Source organism: Pyrgilauda ruficollis, unplaced genomic scaffold, assembly GCF_017590135.1.
Source record: "Pyrgilauda ruficollis isolate IOZ18807 unplaced genomic scaffold, ASM1759013v1 scaffold109, whole genome shotgun sequence".
Lineage (NCBI taxonomy): Eukaryota > Metazoa > Chordata > Aves > Passeriformes > Passeridae > Pyrgilauda > Pyrgilauda ruficollis.
The window spans coordinates 396,252-416,971 of NW_024509099.1; the positions used below are offsets into that span (position 1 = coordinate 396,252).

The 20,720-nt window shown below is 34.5% G+C and overlaps 1 protein-coding gene across 1 annotated transcript in view; it reads left to right on the forward strand.

Moving 5' to 3' along the window:
- The first annotated feature begins 239 nt into the window (after positions 1-239).
- Positions 240-20,720, forward strand: part of RTTN (rotatin) — a 78,812-nt gene continuing 58,331 nt past the window's right edge. The window contains exons 1-14 of the mRNA XM_041472828.1: positions 240-308; positions 896-1,083; positions 2,306-2,501; positions 4,342-4,431; positions 5,600-5,678; positions 6,935-7,049; positions 7,579-7,729; positions 8,649-8,814; positions 11,310-11,491; positions 14,396-14,511; positions 16,237-16,407; positions 17,743-17,955; positions 19,176-19,288; positions 20,372-20,498. Coding sequence (XP_041328762.1) covers positions 278-308; positions 896-1,083; positions 2,306-2,501; positions 4,342-4,431; positions 5,600-5,678; positions 6,935-7,049; positions 7,579-7,729; positions 8,649-8,814; positions 11,310-11,491; positions 14,396-14,511; positions 16,237-16,407; positions 17,743-17,955; positions 19,176-19,288; positions 20,372-20,498 — 1,938 coding nt within the window. The 5' untranslated portion in view covers positions 240-277. The remainder of the gene's footprint in view (positions 309-895; positions 1,084-2,305; positions 2,502-4,341; positions 4,432-5,599; positions 5,679-6,934; positions 7,050-7,578; positions 7,730-8,648; positions 8,815-11,309; positions 11,492-14,395; positions 14,512-16,236; positions 16,408-17,742; positions 17,956-19,175; positions 19,289-20,371; positions 20,499-20,720) is intronic.

Genomic DNA, 20,720 nt, shown 5'->3' on the forward strand with positions numbered 1-20,720 from the left:
GCGCAGATACTCGGAACTTTAGGTCCTGCTGCCGCCCCCCGCCGCCATCCCGGCCCGCGGGCGCGGCGCGGGGCTTCATGGGAGCTGTAGTTCTCTGTGCTCCCGCCGGCGGGCCACTGGGCGATGAGAGTTCCCGGCGTGCTTCGCGCGCAGCGCCGGGCGGCGGGCTCCGGGCGGAAGTGGGCGGACTACATTTCCCGAGGTGCTCCGCGGGCGCCTCCAGCCGGGCGGGCGGCGGGTCGGCGCGGCGGTTGAATGCGGCGGGCGGAGCGGCGCGATGGAGCTGTCGGCGCTCGTCAGGAAGCTCGGTAATGGCTCCGCTCCCTCCCGGGCCCGCAGCCTTCGTGGAAAGCGAAACTGTGGCACGGCACCGCTCTGCGGGAGCCCGGCCGCGCCTGCCCGGCCTCCGCCGCCCCTCTGCCTGCTGCTGTTCCTCTTCGCCCCCCGCGGCAGGCGTGGAGGGGGCGGCGGCGCTGCCCTAGGGGGGCATGCTTCCATAAGGAAATGCCAAGGGCTTCCCCTTCAGACACGGTCCTCTCGATTCAGTGCGCTTGGGTGGTTTTTTGTTCTGTTGGAGCTTTCCGTACCCACAACATAACTCTGGTAGGGGTTCCGGTACCAGGTTAGATCAGTAGAGGCGCGTTTGGCACCGGATTGTAGCAGTGTACCTTATAATGTCTCACCGCTTTATAATCACGCGAACACACTTGATGAGGTTGTTGTTGGTGAGTGCTAATCGTATTTGTCTTCCTGGTAGGCATAATTCTGGCAGCTTGTAAACCGGCTTTCTTTCACTGCATCTCTGGCAGCATTAAGTTTCTCCAAATAAGAAAAAAGTTACGTCAAATAATTTTATTGGTTTCTTAATCACTTTTTTTTTTTTTTTTTTGGGCAGGTCATGAACTGACAGAGATAAGAGAGCGATCTTTGAAGACTATTCTGTTTAAACTAGACCACAACTTGATTTCCTATGCTGATCTGATCCACGAAAAAGCGCTTTTTCGGAACCTTTTGGAGTGGTTCAATTTCCCAGTTGTACCAATAAAAGAGGAAGTACTAAATTTTGTCAACAGTTTGATCAAGGTATGACATATTAGCATTCATTTATTTTTAAACTGTATGTTTTTAGAAGGCTGAAGCTAAATAAAGCTGAATAATACTTGACTTTGTAGCTCCACGTAACGAGATTTTTAGAGTATTTTACAAAGACAGGAATAATAAAGCCATTGTGTGTATACCAAAAGTAAAACAATTTCAGTGACTTCAAATGGGTGAGAGAGCTGAGAAAAATCTTTTTTTCTAGGTTTCTGCTTCAGTTTCTCAGCTTCTTCAGTTTCTCCTCTAGTGCTTCCTTTTTAACTTGGAGCGTGATTTGCAGCTAAGTATTTGCATTGTTCCTGGAAAGTAAAGATTTGAACATTGTTGCAACTAATTTGAGAAAATGTTACAGAAACTTCAGATAGCTCAGATTTTTACATTCTCGTGTTCTAATCACTGAACTGCAACTATGCAGAGCTAAAAAACAACCCATTCTTGATACTGAAGGATGGATGTCAGGGTTTAACTCCAGCCAGCAGCCAAGCTCCACACAGCTGCTTGCTTACACTTTACCAGTGACATTGGGGAGAGAATGGGATTGGTGAAAGGCAGAAGACTCATGGATTGAGACAAAGGTGGTTTCATATGAAAAGCAAAAGCTGCATGCACAAGCAAAGCAAAACAAGAGATTAATTCACCACTTCCCATGAGCAGGCGGGTGTTCAGCCATCTCCACGAGAGCACGGCACCCTCACATGTAATAGTGACTTAAGAAGTGACTCCAAATGTCCCCCCTTCCTCTTCATTTCACTCCCTTTACAGACTGAGCATGCTGTTGGAACTAGATGATCTTTAAGGTTGCTTCCAACCCAGGTCTTTATGTGATTCTGTGATATGGAATATCCCTCTGGTTGGTAGGGATCACCTGTCCTGGCTGTGTCTCCTCCCAAACTCCCCTGTACTCCCAGATCCCTTGCCAGGACAGCAGAAGAGCCTTTGGTTCTGTGTAAGCCTTGCTTAGCAGTAACAAAAATATCTCTTTATTATCAACCCTGGGTTCAGCACAAGTCCAAAACACATCCCTGTGCCAGCCACTGGGAAGAAAATGAACTCTACCTCAGCACAATGGTTTAAACAAATAAAGGCAAACTATAACTTAAGAATTTCAATTATTTTCTTTCTTCCCCCTGCTGCTCTCTATTCCCTGCCCCCATCCAGAGACCTTAAGACTCTTCAAACTAACTGTCAGTTATTTGTCTTAATGTAGCATCCACCTGCTGCCCAGAAAATGATTGGAATTGGTGCAGTGGAATTCTTCTCTCAGCTCCGCTCTGACGTCGATCCAAATTTGCAGGCCATAATTGATGGGATTGTGGATAGACTGTTCTTTCTTTCTTCTGAACTCCCTTCTACTTCTTCAGTGTGTTATCAAGCTCAGTCTCAGCCTTCAGCAGATCAACCAGGTAAATTACCTCTTTTGAACTGTATTTTATTTTATATTAAAATAAAGCAAATGAAAAGGCTATGAGAAGCTGATGTTTTCTGGCATAGTAGGTGAATTATTCCTGAGAGATCAGTGAAGTGTGTTTTAATCAGATTCTGCCAGAGACAGTGTGACCTTAGCTAAATCACCTGGCGGCATTCCTGTATTGGAATTCTGTATCCATTTCCTCAGTGTATACTATCTGTTTTCTATAATGTACAAAGAGCATGACACAACTTCCAAGGACAGCTTTATGGCAGCAAGTGTGTAGCAACTTCAAATAAATCTGTAATTTAGCCAGTATGCTATGCTGCTATTCTTTGTATAGTAGTCTCTATCTTTGGAAAGCAATTCAAATCCTGTGAGAAGAAAAAAGAAAAAGAAGAACCAATAGTTGATCCTAATAGAATGATTTTTGAAACTACAGTAGCTGTATGCTCTATGTACTTAGTATTGGATAACCATTTGTCGTAGAAGAATACCTAAACTTCCTTTAAAATGCCGCATTATGTGTGAAGTGTGCAGCGGCGGCGGCTGACCTTAAGGAACGTCCCGGCTAGCTGCGGCCAGCACCGCCGGCAGCACGGGGGCACTCTCCCGATCCGGGGCTCGGGAACAAACCAAATCGGCATATAACATAACAGACACAATATAACAGAAGTGCTATTGCTTGCATCTGTTACCTAGCTCATTACCTGTCTGTTACAATGATTTACATTTCCTCCTAGATGTGGTCTGACCCATTTGGTTCTCCTCTTCTGCCTTAAAAATTTTGGAAGAGAGATTGGAGGAGAAAATTACATATCATATTACATTACCTCCTGCTTATTGTGGGAAAGACAGTGCTGTTACACAGTGTGTGTAGCACTAATGACCACACCTCTGTCACCCATGCTGTGCAGTCACAGAGATAAAAGTAATTTTTTGGTGGTTTCTGCCACCTCTCTAATGCTTGGAGATTTAGTTCACTAGAACTATGTGCCTGGTGATTAATTTTTAATATTTTTCCTTCCTATGCCCACACAGGGGCAGATTTTTACTTAATGTTTCTACTGTATGGAGAATAATAGTCTTCTACATGTGCATTCTTAAATTATATCTTTCTGAAACTACTCAGTTGAAGTTATTTATACTGTAAATTGTATGCATGTATGGATGGAATAATCCTAATGCTTTCTAGCAGGAGTGTTGTATTTTTCTTTCTGTTTCAACTTCAGTTGCTGGAAAAAATTACTGTAAACTAATAACTTGGCATTATCTAGTTTGATCCTTTGAACCATATGTTATGGTCTGGAGAGATTGCTTTTCATGTTAACATTTCTTGTGTATCTTTTTATATACAAGAGTTTGCATATGAATGATACGGGGCAAAATACATTTATACAAGATGGCAACTTTCTAGGTGACCTAAGAAGACAGCTGTTAGGTAGAAAAAGTTTTTAAGTAATTAATTAAAAAAGTTAATTTTATTACTACAGAGGTAGATTAAAGGAAAGCCATTTATTTGGCTGCCAGTCCTCCATCAGGCAATACATTTTGTGTAATTGTTTTTGCTATTGTTTGGATGGTATGCTAGTTAGTGTGAAAAAATGGAGAAAAATGCACCCTTTACAGTTGCAGAATATGGTTATAAAAAAATAAACACTGTCACACTGTTTTTGCTCCATTTTTCTGATCATCTGAGACTCTTTTATCCTATTAAGGAAACTGATTTAAAACTCAAGGGCAAGAGAGAGGTAGTTAAGGAAAAGCATGAAAATAAATTGAGGGATTCTTTTGTGTGCATGCATTTTTTAAACTTACCCCTTTTTTCATTTTAGTTCTGCCTCAAGAGGAATTATTCACTGGATATTTTTGTCAAAGTAGAAGTCATCTGCCGCAGTTAGAAATATCTCCCAAAAGAACAGTTGGTATGTGTAGTTATAAAAGAATATGTTAATTACAGAAAGAGCTTAGAGTAGTAATTTAGATGGAATTCCATTACAAATATGGATGGCAAAATGGGCTCTTTTTCCTTTTGTTATTCCGTGAAATCTAACACTATACAAGGTACAATTATAATGCTTATAAAAATTACATTCATCTTAATAGATATTTCCCTTTTCTAGTAAATAGTGTAGCTCTTTGGAATATCTAAAGTACATTGGAAAGTGGTGCAATTTTAACAATAATTTAAATTGCCACTGTTTTCCAGATGATCTGCGTTTCATAATCAGAAGTGGCTTAAAGGATTAAGTACCTTTCATTTCAACAAAACATAGTCTGAAGTATCTTTCTACTTTTTAGAAACTGGTTTAGGTGCTAGGGGAATCTTTGCTTTGTATTTAAATGAAAACCAGTGTTATGCTTTGATTTTTTTTTTTTTTTTGTCAAATGATATGAAGTGTTTCACTGACAACCACAGACCAATAATATTTTGGCAAGTCTTTGCCTGTACCAGTATACTAGTAGCAGTTCACAGGAGAATTTCTTATTTAAAATACAGTATGGTGCTGAGATCTAGATTTTAAAATATGACTTTGCAGTTATTGTAGGTGAATCATCAGTTAAATTTTTAGAAGCGTATCAACTATCTTAGGAATTGCACAATAATTATTACAAACTTTTAAGTTAGCAATAGCTTTAAAGTTATTTTCTTTAAAAAGTTATTATGTGTCATAATTTTGTAAGAACAATAATTTCTACTGCTTGAAGAGTAAAACCATGAAGTGAATTTTCCATTTTTAGACATCATGGTAATGGATAAAATATTCTTTAGCAGCAGATAAAAAATTATAATTTGATTGAAAGCATGATGTGGCAGTTTAAGTATTCTTCCACTAATGCTGTGTTCATTATTTTCTAAAGGTTTCTTCCATAAACATATTTCATTTGGATTTGATATGACCTTAGTGGTGTTTTGGTATTTCTGAAAATTCTAAAAGCATTTGAGTTTGTGCAAGCCTATATTTACTAAAAGATATTTTGGTATAAGATAATATATATACTGTTTATAAGTTTTTTACTTTGCCTTAAATGTGTACAATATAATATTTCTATAAAATATATTCCAAGACATCCTCTCTGGTTTTTTTGCAGTGAAATGCTTGAAATTTTCCACCTTTCCTTGGCTAACTCTGACTTCCACAGATAGACATGTTCTTTCATCAAATGAAAGGTGCAGTAATAGAAACATTACAATTTCCTTGTAGTTTTTCATTTTCAGGAATAGTGGCTGTAAATTTCTGTCCCTCTGCATCATGAGGTTGTTCTTGTAAATGAACAATAATAAACCCGATGAGCTAGCTTTGATAAATGAACTGGGCTGAAGCTGGGCACCGTCACTCTCCATTTTTTCTGTTTAAATCAGTGTCTTTGGGTCTTTTGTTCATGATACTTTAGTCTGTATTTTGAATTTCTTAAGTGGATCAAAGATTTCTTTCAGCTAATAATAGAACAAGCTGAAATAAAATCGTTATTTACTTTACCCCCATGACCAGTTGGTAGGAAAATCCCCACTATCAGTAGCAGCTTTAGGCCAGTAAGTTCAGGTACAGGGCCTTATCCAGGCATTGAGTCATTCCAACTGTCTTTCTCCAGTGACTTTTTTTTTATTTTTAATTTAGAAAAAGTGCCCCAAGGGACAATTCTGTAGTTGGGATTCCTTATGAGTTGTTACAGAGCTCTGATAGATTTCTAGCATAGTTGTGTTTTTTTTTTTTTTTTGGGTTTTTTTTTTTTTGTGTGTTTATTTTTTCCTTTTGAAAGATTTCTGAAGCTGGAGAACCTGTTTAATGTTTAATTTCCTTTATGCCAGAGTAGAGAAGAGGAACACAGATTTGTAACACTGGACATATTTGATTTTTTACAGTGGTTTCAGAAACAGTGGTTTCTGAAACAATTGGAAAAAATGAAATAGCATATCCTAAAGATTCTTATAATTTACTAATATTCATCTTAGAGAATTATTATTACTAATATTCATCTTAGAGAATAAATTTCTCCCTTTTATGGAATTTCCCTCTTATGTAATGCAAGTGCTTTTAAGTTATACATGAACCTTAGTAATGAAAAAAACTTTCTTACTGGTATGAGTTATATTACTTGCTATATACCACTGAGATAATCACTAGCTTCACAGGGAATTTCCAGTACTTCTTATTTTAGTTTCAAATTCAGAATCAATAGTTATTTCTCTTTTGTAATCAAATTTTACTTGTGGGAATTGAGTTTGTTCTTTATTGTGTATAGGATTCATATAGCTAAGGAATAATTCAACTGAAAAAATGATATGACAATAGAATTACAGGGATTTCTTTTTCTTTGGATTCTTCAGTATTGTGATTATAACTTTCTTGTAAAGACTTGTTCAGGCTAATAATTGCTTGTTGGTTTTTATTTCATTTTAATACATATTTAAATATGAACTTGTAGCTCTTTGAGAAGTAACAACCAAAGTTTAATTTGGAGTACATGTGAGCTTCTTCAGGATGTGATTATGCAAGATTTTCCTGCAGAGATCTTCCTTCAAAGGCCAAAGATTGTACAGGCAAGAATTCACATAAAGTTTAAAATTTTTATTTGTATAAACTTTGCCAAGGATGAATTGATGCAAATGATTCAATTTGTTTCTAAGCAAAATAGTTAAACAGAAGTACCTTCATGCTAACTCCAGGTGCATAGGAAAGGGGACATTGGCTATGTATTGCGGTTTTAAAGTTTTTTGCTTGTAACAATATATATTGCTAATCACTAATGAAGTGTTTTCTGAAGTAATACTTTGTTTCTTCTGAATTAGATAAATTTGTGTGGCTGTTGTCTGCACACCCTCTAATGGGCTCCCATAATGAAAGTGGTGACTTTATTGGAAATATTATGTGAAACTTGGCTTCTTCTTTAGGCCTGGTGGTCTTGCATTCAGTAATGAAACAGTAATTGAGCCTATTTATTCTTTGCTGTGATTTTGAAAAACACTTGGAAACACTTTTGAACTATATTTAGTGTAAGACTTGGTGGCATGGTTGTTCATGACAATTATTAATATTGAGGTCTTGATGTTGGTGGTTTTGTCTTTTCAGAGCCTTTTGTCTCTTCTAAACTTGGCTTTTGGAGGAGATGGGAGACACCAGCTGGCTTTGCAGGCTGTGTCATGCTTGCAACAGCTCTGCATCTTTTTGAGAAGTAGGCTTAACTTCCATAGAGATCCAAGTTTTTCTTCCTCAGAGCAAGGTAGGTGTTTTTAAGTATTTGAGATACTGTTGTTTTTACTACAGATAAGATTGCCTAAAATGGCAGAAAAAAACCCAAACCAGAACCTTATAGCAAATGTGATCTTGTGAAATTGTTTTGGTGTTCAGTGCTATTAATATTAATTAAAAAAAAAATTTGAGTACTTGCATTGTTTTAAAGTACTTATTCAATTTTACTTTCATGTGATTCCCCATTCATCAACTTTTCCCAGAATCCAATTGTTTGTATGTCAGCAGGGAAGGGATTTTTAACTAAAATGAAATTAAATCTGTAAAATAAAAGTGGGCAAAGTTTCAAAAAAGCTTTCAAGCTATTAGTACTTAACAGTGTAGTTACTAATTTCATGAGCTATGTGAACTTGCTTTTTTTTTTCTTATGCTGATGGCTAAAAATAGTTTAATCATTGTTTTGAATTTTGCAGTCATGAGGTCTTCTTCACAATGCTCTTAATGCTTAACTGTTGTAGCTTTAATGGTCTAGATTACTTATAATGGTCTTCTTTTTTCTATTTTGTCATCTGAATTGAGTCAAAGCTTTGTTTCCATAAATTGGTAGTCTGGTTCTCTTCATAAGATTGCCCCTATATTTGGTGTCTTAATAAATGGTACTGGCTGCTAATTCAGTTATAACATCAAGTCCAATAGCCTTATCCAGACACTGTGTTTCCATTTTTAAAACTCAAGATTTATGATTCAGCTAGAATCTTCTGTGGTGTTTGCCTTGGAATTTGATTTCCGAACTCTGCTATTTGCCAGTGATCAGTTGTTCTAGGCCATCAGTATTTACATGGTGTTTTTTTCCATATCCTGCCTTAGTTACTTTTACTGTTTACTATGTAGTATCTTTCAGAATAATGGGATACTTCTAAGGGAAAATATGTTCTTTGTGTTACATAAAGGCACAGCTTCCCAGAATTCATCTATATCTTACTGTCAAGAAGCAAGAGGTGCTCCTCGTTCTCAGAATCCGTCACCTGGAAGCAGTAGTCCTCGGCCCTCTGTAATTGGACGGACGGTTCAGCGTCCTAGAGGAGATGGTCAAGATTGGGATGCAGTATCTTCTAGGTGAATGAAACAGGAAATAACTTACCCTTCAGTTAAAAACATTTTAATATAAGATTACATTATCAGCTCCTTTGTCAGTGTGTGGATTGTTGCAATGGTTTTGGTAACTTGTGAAGATTCAAATCATGTTTATGAATTAAACCTTTCATGAAGTGGTGTTCAGAATACATAAAAACACTGCTATGTTTTGTACCCAACCACCATTTTAAACAAATTCCTATCAACTGTTGTTGCTCGTGCATGTATTTGTAAGACACAGAAAAGCATTTATTCAGTCTATTGCTGGAAAGTCAGGGATTTTTCTTTTTTTCAGCAGATGACCTCATAAGTTCTTTTAAGTGGAATGGCCATCCTATAGGTAACAGTATTTAGTATTGTCAAAAATGCTATGCTATATAAAGATTTCTATTGAAGTCTTTAAAATTTGTTGTTAAACGTGACAACAAATTTCAGTTCTATAACATGTAAATATTTGACTCTTACATGAAATTATAAATTATCTGTGTACCCTCAAAATGTAGTTTTTGTGTGTGGTTTTGTGACTTGTCTTGGCCCAACTTAAAGACTTAAAGGTGCTGTTCAAAGTACCAATGTCTTCTAGAATGTGGGATTTTAAAAGTCCCTGTAAATCTGTGTGCTTGTTGGTAGTTCATTTGAGTCCCTGTGATGTATGGGCTTAGTGACTGAGTACCTCCTAGGTATTTAAATAGACTGTGATGAGAATAGCTCAATTGTAAATACATCTTGACAGTCATATTAAGAAGTTATTTTTATTGAAGCGTAATATATTAATTTTTATCATGTATCTAATATGGCACTGTCAATGAATTCCAGGCTTTATGCCTTCTAGACCCTGGCCATTTTCTGAAGCGGAACAGTTAACAGCTTAACAGCAGCTGGTGCATATTGTGCAAGAGAGAGTGATGGCCTGGCTGTCAGTCTAGAAATGAAAGCTGCATAAGAATAAGTACCTGTTCAGGCAGTGATGAGACTTCTAGAAACCAGGGAGTGCTAATAGGGTCATTTTATGAGCTGCTTATGACTGTACACCTTTATCTTCTTGCATCCTGTGTGCTACAGTAGAGCTGCTCACTGCCCACAAATCTCATTTCTTAACAAAAATTTAATTTAGCCATGTGGTAGCATAAAGAACAACATGATGTTGAATGGAAGATATGATAGAGAGAAATGACAGTAGTGTTGCTCTGACATTTCTGATTGTGATAAGGAAGAGCTTCTTTTAGTGAATCTTGTCTTTTTCTATGTAATTGTAATGTAAATTTGTTTATTTATTTGTATATTGTTATTCTATATGTAACTCTTCTTTTCCTTCTTCTTTAATCTTGAGACTCTTCAATCTGTCTGTTTGTCTGTTTCAAATTCTGCCTGGAAACTTAACCTTTCCTCTTCTGAATTGTTTTTGTGATTGATACCTCTCCTTCCTTTTCCTCTGGTAAGTGCAGCCAAACCCAAACTACATATTGGTGAACTCTTGTGTTTTGCTTGTAGTTTTCTGTTGACTTTCTTAATCAGTCAGCATTTAACTTCTTATAGACAGACATCTTTTACATTTAATTGGACAATAGAATGTAACACAGTCATGCCACAATTCAGTTTCTTCAGCTTGTTTAATGATAAAAAAGGGAACCAATCAAAAGCCACTTACAAGTCATACAGGTTTTTAAAGGAAATCAAGATTGCTAAACATTGTTTGGGATAAGAAAACTTTAAAAATATGTTCTGATTTTTATTAATTATAATGCTGATAGTGGAATTAGATTATTGTTGAAAACTAAAACAGTTATGAACTATATATTGTTCATAATATATGAACCATATATACTATATTTAATGATATATTCATATATCATAGATAAAGCATTTAATAATTTTAAAAATGTCTTTAATAGCATTCTGTATACTTTGTTGTATATACTTGATTACATTTAAGGGTTTCTTGGACAAGGAAATACTTCGTACTTTACAGTGGATAAGGTAGCCCTAAGGAGTAAACAGAGCTCATGCTTCATAATTTTCCTTCTAAGGATTCTAGAATGGTTTCAATATAGTGAGTATAATTCAGGCTGAAATTTGATTTATTAAGTTGTGTTGCTTCAAGCCACTGATAGATTTTTGTTCATCAAGAAAAAAAAAAAAGAATTTCAAATCAACTGATATTTCTCATGCAATATTGTGTCTGTTGAATGTGTATTTCTTCCAGTACAGAGTGCTAAGGGATTTTGAAGATGATTGTCAAAATATTTGGCATTCACTTGTGATGCTACCTATTCTGACATTTAAAAAAAACCAGCTAAACAAAATCTCCCTCTTCTTGCAACACTGGAAGATAGCAGAGAAAGTTTGGGATGGGAGGAAGGATATGCTTAAGGCAGGAGTAATGAAAATACTTAATGCTGTTTTTAACATCTCTACATATGTGTTTTCTCTTTGCAAGACTTAATTATATTTCTTTATTTTTTAATTTTTGTTTTAAGTGGAAACAGTACTCAAGCAAATGCAAACTCCAGAATCTCACTGCATTCCCCATTTGATGTAGGACATATTGACCTACCAGATACTGAAAATGAGGATACTTTGGAATTACAGATGAAGCAGCTTAGCCTTCCTCAGTTCTGTGTTTCCATCTTGGAAAATGCAATACCTCTTCTAAGAATAGGTGAGAAATTTTTGAGTTAAGTATTTAACTTGCATATCTTTCCCATCTTTAATACAAGATACTCTTAAAAAGTTGGTCAATGAGGTGACTACCTCAAACAAATAAGGCACAGATGACTACTGATGTACTGTGGCTAGTTGCAACAGGTCTTTACTAGGGACTTTGTTCAGGTCACAAAGCTTGAATCTTCTGACTGATTTCCACAATTGCTGCAGAAATTTTAAGTGTTTTTTACTGACAGTGGCAGGAAGTCAGTATATGGTGGAAAAAATGGTGTGTCAGGATAAAATGGCATTCAGGAAGATGGAAAAATAACCACTCTTAACCAAAGATGTTCTCCAAAGGATCTGTTCAAGCATAGAGTTTTCCTCCTGCTCAAGAAATAATAAACAAACATTCTAGTGAAAGGCTTGTTTTTATTCTTACAAATGCAGTAAAAAATGGTTTAAGGAACATAAGTAATGATAGTCTAATTGCAAATTTTAATTTATAGAGGTTCTAAATTGCAAAGCCCTTTTGGAGGACAATCTTTTTGCTCTGAGGTTGTCTAAAATCGTATTTAGCTGTAAAATGTAATATAATTGAAAAAAGGTATTGGTAAATGTGGTGAAGGTTTTAAATATAGGAGCTGGAAATGTGCATCTATGTATGACTAGGATACTAAAAGTTAGAGGCTTCTACTTATAAAAATTCTATGAAATGTGTATGAAAATTATTCAATTCTTTTTTTGTTATAAACCAACGAAAATGAATTAGAGTTTGGTTTCTCCCTTTCATAATAATGGTATTTAAATATTAATTAGTCACAAGCACATTCATGACTTCTAGCATCTTTTATTTATAATGTAAAACTGCAGAAAATATATTTTCTATCTTTTCCATTTCTGGTGCCTGTCATTTCAAATCTGCAGAGTTAAAAGTTTTTCTACATTTCAAGGTTCTTTCAATCTTATCATAGAATTACAATAGTTTTACTTTCTGGAAAGGTGGACCTGTCTTTGTTTATCTTCCCCTTAGGTTTTTTACACTTCTTTAACTCTCCTTGGTGATAGTTCTTCATTCTTCCACTGTGCTGTAATGAGGCACAGATTGTAAGGAAACTAATATTTTTATCCTGTTCCTGTTGATCTGAAAGCCTGTGATCTGAAGGCACACTGTGAGACAGTGTGATATTGTGAGACAGTAACACACAGTTTCTCATGTGGTTATATTTTTGGTTGTTATCTTTAGTAAAATCAACAGACATTTTAATGAACATTATTATCGACTTATATGGTATAGTGTAAATTTTAATCTAGATGTTTAAATTACTGGGTAAAGAAAAAAAACAGTAAGCTTCCTTTTCTTCCTTCCTTTTCTTTTGCAATATGATGTGTATTTTAGTTAAGCTTCAATTCTATTCTTTGTGGAATTGTTCATTGGAATTTTTCTTCCTTTGTGCTGATCTGCCTTGTAAGCAAAGTGATTGCAGAAATCAGTAGTGGTGTGGACTTGTTTTGGTTTTGTGGGGGTTGTTTTGGGGGTATTTTTTTTTTTGTTGTTAAAATTGAGAGATTTATTAATTTAAATTGGCCTAAAACCAATGGAAAACAGAACTTCTGTGAGATAAGTAAAACCAAGCTTTCAAAAAGGCTTTGTGCCATTTTCTGTCATTTCTCACCCAAAACAGATCACTGAAGCTACAAATTGCAAAAGCTGTGGTCATTATCACTACACATCTAGGCACATAGAGAGATAAAATTTTTTTCCTCTAGTTTATCAACAAGGCTTCTGCAGTGTGTAAAATTTACAAGAGATAGAAAAATCCACAAAGAAATAATTGTTTAATTATAACAAACAAGTACAGCTTTATCTTCTTTAAACAGATTTTGTTTAGAGGATTTTGAGGCATGCAGAATTTTTATCTTAGTTAAAAGATACATTGAAAATTCAATGCTGTTGTGTGAAATCCATCTATGACTTTAAATAGAAACATACCATCAACAAGTAACTAAGCCAACAGTTGCACTACATTGATTATTTAAGGGAAACTGTCACCGTATGGTTCCTTAAGATGTCAGACAGTTTTGGCATCTTCACTTGTGTGAGGTTGAAAATATTTGGTCTGGCTCCAGATATTCTGCCTTGTTCTTCACAAAACCTTCTAACTCCTCTGTTTTCTCATTATCTGGGTACATTAGGAGGAGGTTTATATTTGTAGTAAATGTAGGCTGTAGATTTCTAAGCTCAGGCCAAGTTTCTTTGTGGCCACATATTCAAGCTTAAAATTTTACAAAGCATAAAAGTTACTAATGGACCAGATTAGCCTTGTTATTAAGAGACATTCAGAAGAAGAAATGAAAATTAATAAATACCAGCCTACAAGCAAAGGGGAAACTGTTACAGAGAATTGTGCAAGTAGCTCAAGTGGGTATTCATCTCTATGTCTTTTAAAAGATCTCAAACAAAATAATCGGTGAAGAAAGGCACTCCTATACCAAAAATGCAGGTCAATGGGAATAGGTAATATATACAGAAGATTTGTAACACTGCTGTCTGGCTGGGGGCAATTAGTGACTTTATTATGAACTTCAAAAAAGTCTGTAATCAGATTTACAGCTGTAGTAAAGTTCATGATTATTTTCTTAAATAATTTTGCTATAGGTTTTAAGGAAGTTCAGGTTTTTTCTAAGTATACAATTGCTTTAATCTATTGTGCCTTTTGCTGGTTGTTGTCTTCTCTGATTCAGAGCTATTAGTTGTTGAGGACAGTTAGCATTAGTTTTGTAGAAGCATACAGGAAAATTAAAATACCAGAATTTTGTATGAGTAATAATCTCTTGTTTATTTGCAGTGGTGTCTTCTGAATATCAAAACATAATATTTTGTCTATATTTGAATTTATCCTTTCATTTGTGTTTGTAGGCAGTAGAAGAGTGACAATGGAAGTTCTTGAATTGCTTCTGGAAGACATGTCCCTTATTGGTGATGCTATTTCTGAAAATGTTTGGGAAGATGACAGCCTTTTTGCATTGGAATTGGTAAGATTCTTCAGGTTTTGATCAGCCATATTTGTCTCCTTTGTTAAGCTTCTGACATTTTCTGCGATGATTTGTATATCTAAGCTTCTGCTGAGCTGTGTATTTGAAAATTTTAAGTAGTTTATTACTAGTTCTATTGATGACATTTTTTAAAATGTAAGTTCTTTTACCAGACAATATGTGGAGTTTCACTTCAAGCAGCCATTGAGAGAAACATGTAGGGGAGGGAAACTGAGGGAAAAGCAGTGACTACAAATGCTGGACACCAATTTGATGTACATAACAACTTTCCCTTTCTTTACTCCTTATAAACTATCTGTTTAAAATTAGAGAGATGTTCAGATCCAAGACTGGAATTCTAAGATACGTGCTATCCATTTCTTACAAAGGAGCTATAGATCCCTGCACAAATTTCAGGTATCTTAAAAATGTTGCTTAGCTGGGAAAGAAAGGAGAGGCCTTTTTGGCCCAGTGGAGATTCAAAGTATTAAGGTTCTGTTGACTAAATATTTTAAGTTGCTGAGCACAGCTGAGAGTTGTTATATACATTAATTATAAAACTAGTGAAAACAGATAAAATTATTATCACTTGCTTTTTTGAAGACGAGTGAAAGGTGAAGCATAAGCTAGCATGGCTCAGTCATGTAACAAACACACCAGAGTTGCAGACTGAAAATTGTCTAAAGACTTGAATTAAATGTACTGTTAAACGCACTTGGCTTGTTAGAATTCATGAAAATACTACTGAATAAGAAACAATAACAGCTGCAATATTAATTAATTAAAATATTGCTTTAGGCTTTCGTATTCTCTATTTTATAATTGTTAGTATTTAAATTTATAGGACCTATTAGTGAATGAGATTTTTTTTCTTTTATTTTAATCTTCCAATCTGTGAAAATCTGTTATAATTGATCAACATCACATCAGTGCTGAGGATTCCTTGCAGAACATTTAATCTCAGAAGCTTAATATCTCTTCATCTACTTGTTTTATGATCTGAATCAGTATATTTCATTACTTATGAACATGTCAAACTACAGTAGAATATATTATATATATACCATACTGATTATTATTAGTAGGATAATGTTTGTTTCCAGGCTACTAATAAACAAACCCCTGCAAATAAGGTAGGTAATGGTGCACAGTTATATTGATTTTTTTTTTTTTTTTAATGGGGGGGAGGAAGAAAAAAGTTTTGCTTTTTCCTTTGAAAATCAGTGGGGATAAAAAACTCTTTGATGTTTTCAAAGCTACTGTGAATTGGTTTGGGGAGGTTTTTTTTTTTGTTTGTTTTTTTTTTTTTTTTTTTTTGTTTTTTTTTTGAATTTTAAGGTAAAGCTTTATTAGCGGGTTCAAACCAGGACTTAATATTTCCTTATTAAGACTGAACTTCAGGTAAAATTTCAGAAGGTAAAATGTGTAGTGAGCAGAAGTAAAGGTGGTGGGGGAAGAGAGAAAAGTGGGAGAGAAAAGGGAAAGGAGCAACCAGAAATGGGTAATTACTGGCCAAAGTATTGAGAACTAACAGTGAAAGTAGACTGAGGTCTAGGACTAATGCGTAGGTGACAAAAACTTTGCTATGTATTTTGCAGCATTTATGCAATTTTAGCTTATGTGGCATAATTGTGCTGATGATACTGCAGGTGCTGTGTAAACACTGTAAATAAACAGTGATGATTCATTTTTTTCTAATTATTGTATTTCTGATTTTGTTTTCAGAAAGACAAATTGCTTCTGGTCTTGGGTTTGCTTGGAGAAACTATATTATATCACAAAAGCAATATAAGTGCAGAACAGCCCAAGGTGATGCTGGTGCATCACAGAATGGCATTTATTAGTATTTCACTCTTCACTGTTAGATTGCTCCAAGTACTTCTCCCTGTAGAAAAGGTATGTCATCACTAATTATGAGTGATTGTCTCTTGATTTTGCATTTTAAGAGGGCAGCAAGAGATACATCTCAGGGATGAATACTGAGAAAATAGGCCCTTGAACAGAAAAATAAATCCAATTTGCACTGGGTGATGTATGATCACAGATGGCAATTTTGTCTGTTCTTCATTTACCAGTGTATTCTGCAGATTACAAATCTTAAAAAAAAAAAAAAACCAAAAAAAAACGCCAGAGCATTTTTAATGCAGTTTTTAAATGAAATTTGAAATTCAGTATTCTTTTTCTTCCTGTAGTGTTTTTTTTCTGATATGATGTATGGTTTGCAAGGCTCTGCTGCCCCCTGCTTGTTTGTAGCATGCATGCAAGTAAGAGTAGGATTATGTAACAGGTAAAATAATCACTCTTATTCTAATGGAATGTAGTAATCAATTACATTTTGTAAATTGGAGTGATTTTAGTCGTTCTTTGCTTCCAGTACTCTTTTAAAATTCTGTTGTACCTCTTGGGGTTTCGGTTTTTTTTTTTTTTTTTTTGGTTGTTTTTTTTTGGTTTTGTTTTGTTTTAGTGTGGAGGGGATTTTTTTGTTTATTTCAGTTGGGAAGGTCTGATGAAGTTTTTGTGTGATGGAAAGTGTTAGATGTTTAAACCTGAATCGGTTTTAATTTTGGACCAGTTTTTAGTGGAATGTAGCTTTTCCTAAATATTAGTCCATTGGATTAGAACATTTCAGTTACTGGGGGTTTGTCACAAATATTAAGTCTTGTACCTGAAAATAAGTGTAGATGTACTAATCTAATGACTTTTCACGGTTTTTGTCTTTTATGTTCTTGTGTGCCTAATGCAAAGTTTCCATTCTGTGTAGAACAAAGTTACTGTGTTTGAGGTCAAAATTTAAGTTGGAAGCATGTTCACTTTTAATTAAAAATAAAAGAAAAAACCCAAAGCAACAAGAAAAATCCCAATCCTTAGTTTGTAATATGACCATGTTGAATTGTGGACAGCTTTTTAAATACAGAAATAATTGTGGTTTGTGTACTCTCTGCCATCTCGTGGTCAGACAGTGAATTGACTCTGGGCAGCAGTGTGCCGTGCCTGGATCATACACAACTTCCGTGACTGGTTGCAGGTCTGATATTAGGAGTGACAGCTAAATAACTATCACTTTTAATGAAGAAAAAATAATTCTTCATATAAAACTCATTTAATGAAATGTGTTTTCTAAATTTTCAGTAGCAGCAGTAATGATTGTATTTGTTGAGTGACTGCAAGTGGTATTGTTGGTTTTACTGTATTTTCAGGCTGTTATTCTGACAGTTGCTTTCTTTTTCAAAGGCGAGTAAAGTTACACAAAAGAGTTTGCTGAATGCTTTGTTCCTTCTCTCACTGGATATGTCATTCTCCTTGGAATACCCAAGCGTACACGAATCCGTTGCAGCCTATCTGGAGCAGATGAGTACTGAGAACTACAGTATTTATAAACAAGTTTCAGAAGCTGCATATTCAATTGAATGCACTTGTAGCTTTATGGTTGAAGCTCATAAGGAGGTGTGAAACTTTATTATATAAAATATTTCCTCTAGGCAAATTTCTTTCCTCACTTTCTTTTCTCTCTAGTAAAAATTAAAGTCTAACATAGCAGAGGAAGTTCCCCAATATGAGTATTCTGTATGATACTAGGTGTAGTTAATTTATATTTGTTTTCATTAATACTAGTCATGATGTTGGTAAAAAATCTTATCTGAAGTAAAAACAAAGAAATAAACAATTAGAAATTGGAAGAAGGCACAGGACCTCTTATGAGCAAAGAAAGGAGCAGCAAATACTCTGCTTATTATATACATATACCTGTATATCAATATATATCTTTATATATAATATGTATTTATATATTCATTATTTTATATCTATTAAAATATATACTGTGGGTTCATGTGTGTTGTTCAGGAGTTAAATATATAGTTCAGAAAATTTTAAATCCCCACTACTTTGGCAATTGCAGCTTTAGTAAACAACTACTAGACTGGCTGAGGTTTGTGTTTTTCTTTGTTATGAAGACAACGGCTTTATTAAGAGATTCTAGCACAGTACTGAAATATACTTCTCAATTATCCAAATGGATAAGCAATTTTGCACAATGCTGGTTCTATTGATACTAATATAGGTGAATATCATACAGAATAAAAATATAGTGCTGTCTTAAATCAGAGTTAATCTATCCTTTGTCTAGTCAAGTTCTGAAGTTAATAGAAGCATTACTTTGCTCATAAAATGCTCTTTACAATGAAATTAACTCCATCAAATTTAAATGGCTCATGTTTAATGTATTTCGTTACCAAATATGATGAAGACATATGCACTTAAATTTTTAAAAAAATCTAACTTGCTTATTAATAGTGATATGTTAAAAGTTTAATAGTTAAATCTTTTATTATATTCTTCTCACATAAAATGCATATTGATAAAAAAATATTGATTTGAATAGTGTTAAAGTGTTCATGCTTTAGACACATTATTCCTACTGAGTTTAATTGAAGTTTATTGGGACTCAGCAGCTGAAGGGCTTTCAGCTCCCCAGAACAGGTTGTAAATTTTTTTTTTTGTTGAAATGTTTTGGATTAGTTAATTATAAACTCTGGGAAAGACTGGACAAAAACCTACTTAGTATTCAATTATGATAAATTTGAAAATATTATGCAGTAATATTTGATACTTTAAATTTTACTAATTTTGTTAGTTTCATTCTTTTTCTTCATTTTATTTCACAGGGGGACAAGAATCTTTCTGAATTACTAGAACTGGCAGATCAGGCTTTGAGTAGTCTACCCTTCCACCTACACTTTCCCTTGCTTCAAGAATGCATTCACATATGCTCGAATATGTAAGTATATTACTATTTAAAACTCTGCTTGAGAAAATGTTTTTTTTTTTTTTTTTTTTGTGGAAAAGGTTTCTCAAGTAGGAACTCATTTCTTTATTCCTTGTAGGAACAATTATTTTCTTTTAGCCGTTGAACAGACCGCTTTGTGCCATTCTGTGGATTTCTTGAAAACTGAATTTTAGTTCCGAAAAAGTTAACTATATTCTATGTGATTTATAAGGAAGCAGTCTTAAACACTTAGACTTGCCTTTCAGATTTCTTGAAAATCCTTTGTCCTGAGTATATGTGTATAATTGACTTTTATTTTTCTTTCGGAAATCCTAAAGGACTTTCTTTATTCAAGATGCTTTATATTACAACATGGCATCTAATTTATTAAATAGCATATTTTTATTGCTTTTACGATTTTTCCATGTCTCTAGTTAGAGAATAAGTTACTTTATGGTGCCTGAAAAAGTTATTGAAGAACAAAAATTTAATTATATACTGATTCAGAACTTGACTTTAGGGATGTTTTTCAAAGGAGACTACATTTAAGAGCTTTCATTTAATTGTTCTAAATGATGAAATGTAAAAATGTTTTTCAATGTTCTAATGCTTTTAGAATTTATCATCGTTTGGTTGATGTTTCAGGCAATAGGAAATTCAATTTTTAACTAATACCAATTCCCATCATGATAGTGAGATGGACTTTAACCTCTATAATGAAAAAATTCTAAAAGCACAGGTGTTTTTTATAATCATATATATGATCAAAGGTATCTACTGAAACTCAATAGAATTTTATGTTTTCAGATGGACATCAATTTTTTTAGGCTCTTAATTTTGATCAGAGAGTTTTGAAAAACTATGGTCTTTGATTACCTACACGTTTAAAAGAATAAAAATATACAAACACAAAGATCGATACTATGATTTTGGCAAATGTGTTGTCATCTCTGAACTTTTTACTGTTTTCCAGAATGTATACCATTACAGGAAGTATTTTTCAGAGATTATCCTGAAATTTAACAAGAAAATTTTTGTAGGAATCTTTAGGTACTGTAAAATAAATTGGTTTAATTAACTATTTTTTATTTTTAGTTGGAAGTCTGCTGAAGCCAACTCATTGCTTCAGGTGGAGGGTCAGAAGTTGCTTCTCCATCTATTGTCTCATCCTTTGTTGAATATAAAAGCTGAAGCCTATCACTGCTGTTTGGAAGTGGTTAAGGTTTGAATTAATGCTTACTTAACACTCTTGGTGTTGCACTCAATAATGGATGTTGTATGGTTTTGTCATTAGAAGCATTTTTAATACAAATTCTCTTTACTGTGCTATATGCTGAAAAATCAGCATAGGCCTGGGCTTGCAGTTTGCTGTTACATTCTTGATATTAAATCTACTTGGTTAGGTTAGACTTCAGGTACTGCACTTAAAAATGATACGTAAAGA